At 41.2% G+C, this 1424-nt stretch overlaps 1 protein-coding gene across 1 annotated transcript in view; it reads left to right on the top strand.

Moving 5' to 3' along the window:
- The window catches only part of ARL13A (ADP ribosylation factor like GTPase 13A), a 14094-nt gene extending 12670 nt beyond the window's left edge, over nucleotides 1-1424 (top strand). The window contains exon 9 of the mRNA XM_023750455.1: nucleotides 1330-1424. Within this exon, the coding sequence (XP_023606223.1) occupies nucleotides 1330-1424 (95 nt within the window). The remainder of the gene's footprint in view (nucleotides 1-1329) is intronic.

Here is a 1424-nt window from a genome sequence, read left to right as displayed (position 1 = left end):
CAGTGGTAACCATTTGTGTATCTAAACATAGCTAAACATAGAAAAGGTACAGTAAAAATACTTTATAAAAGATAAAGTGTGTGTGTGTGTGTGTGTACATGCATGCACACACACATTGTGGGGGCCAGGGGAAGGCTATGGAGGAAAGCACTGTCTGCTAGAGAAAAGACATTAGGAGGAGCGAGTAAGGAATGGAGAAAGGGAAAATAGAGAAGGGGAGAAAAAGGAAGAGCATAGATCAAAAGAGATGCAGAGAAATAAAGCTTGAGAGGAGAAATAATAAAAGGAAGAGATGAAAGAGAGAGAGGGAATGAGGGAAACAGAGGGTTGGCGGGTGGGGGGGTGGTGATCTCCCAGGCTCCCTTCCTCCACCTGGCCCACTCCAGGCCTAAGCCTGGGGCAGGAACATGGTGGTTAGAAAACATGCTGAGTCTTCTCATCTATTTAAACCACCCAGAACTACCAGTAAATCTAACATCTTAGTAGGGTTCAGCCTTTCCTTTCAACATTGCAAACAAACTTTTTTCTTACACTCCATATAATCTGCTGTCATATATTCAATCTATCATTGACCCAAACATCATTATGTAGTACATGATCTACATCTTCCCTGTGTCTTCTCTGGCCACTCTTTACCTATCTACATCCCTGCGATTTCCCCAATAGTATCACTGACCATGCTGACAATCATTCTCACCCAGGGATACAACCAATATCTACTAAAGAAGAATTTTATGAGACAGGAGTCTGTAATTCAACAAACTAACGTTTTCAAGAAGATTGGACCATCCACATTTCTTTATGGCATGTGTGTTTATGAAGCAGGCATACTTTCTAGACCAGGGGTGGGCAAACTTTTTGACTCGAGGGCCACAATGGGTTCTTAAACTGGACCGGAGGGCCGGAACAAAAGCATGGATGGAGTGTCTGTGTGAACTAATATAAATTCAAAGTAAACATCATTACATAAAAGGGTATGGTCTTTTTTTTTTTTTTTTTTTTAGTTTTATTCATTTCAAACGGGCCGGATCCGGCCTGCCGGCCGTAGTTTGCCCACGGCTGTTCTAGACCCAGAGGGAAGGGGAAGTGTAACTAAAAGGGGGATAGGAGTGCAATCTATGAATGTGTGCGGGATGAATTTAGTGTGGAACAACCTCTGACCAAACTGAATTTCAGTATATTGAGACTTCCCTTTGTACAATGTATGTGTCAACCAAATTTTTCTACATGGAATCCATCAATCACAAGAAGTTACTTAAAGACTATTCCCCAAATACAGCCAACATGCTCTTATTTATTTTTGAATGAATCTTAATTTTGTTACTGCAGGCTGTTACTGTATTGTAGAACCCTTTATCAAGCTAGCTGATCTGGGAATTTCTCCAAGTGAAGACAGGAATAAGAGTACCTTACCTACCTCATAG

Source organism: Myotis lucifugus, unplaced genomic scaffold (genome assembly GCF_000147115.1).
Source record: "Myotis lucifugus unplaced genomic scaffold, Myoluc2.0 scaffold_13, whole genome shotgun sequence".
Lineage (NCBI taxonomy): Eukaryota > Metazoa > Chordata > Mammalia > Chiroptera > Vespertilionidae > Myotis > Myotis lucifugus.
This window is presented reverse-complemented; position numbering and strand designations above follow the sequence as displayed.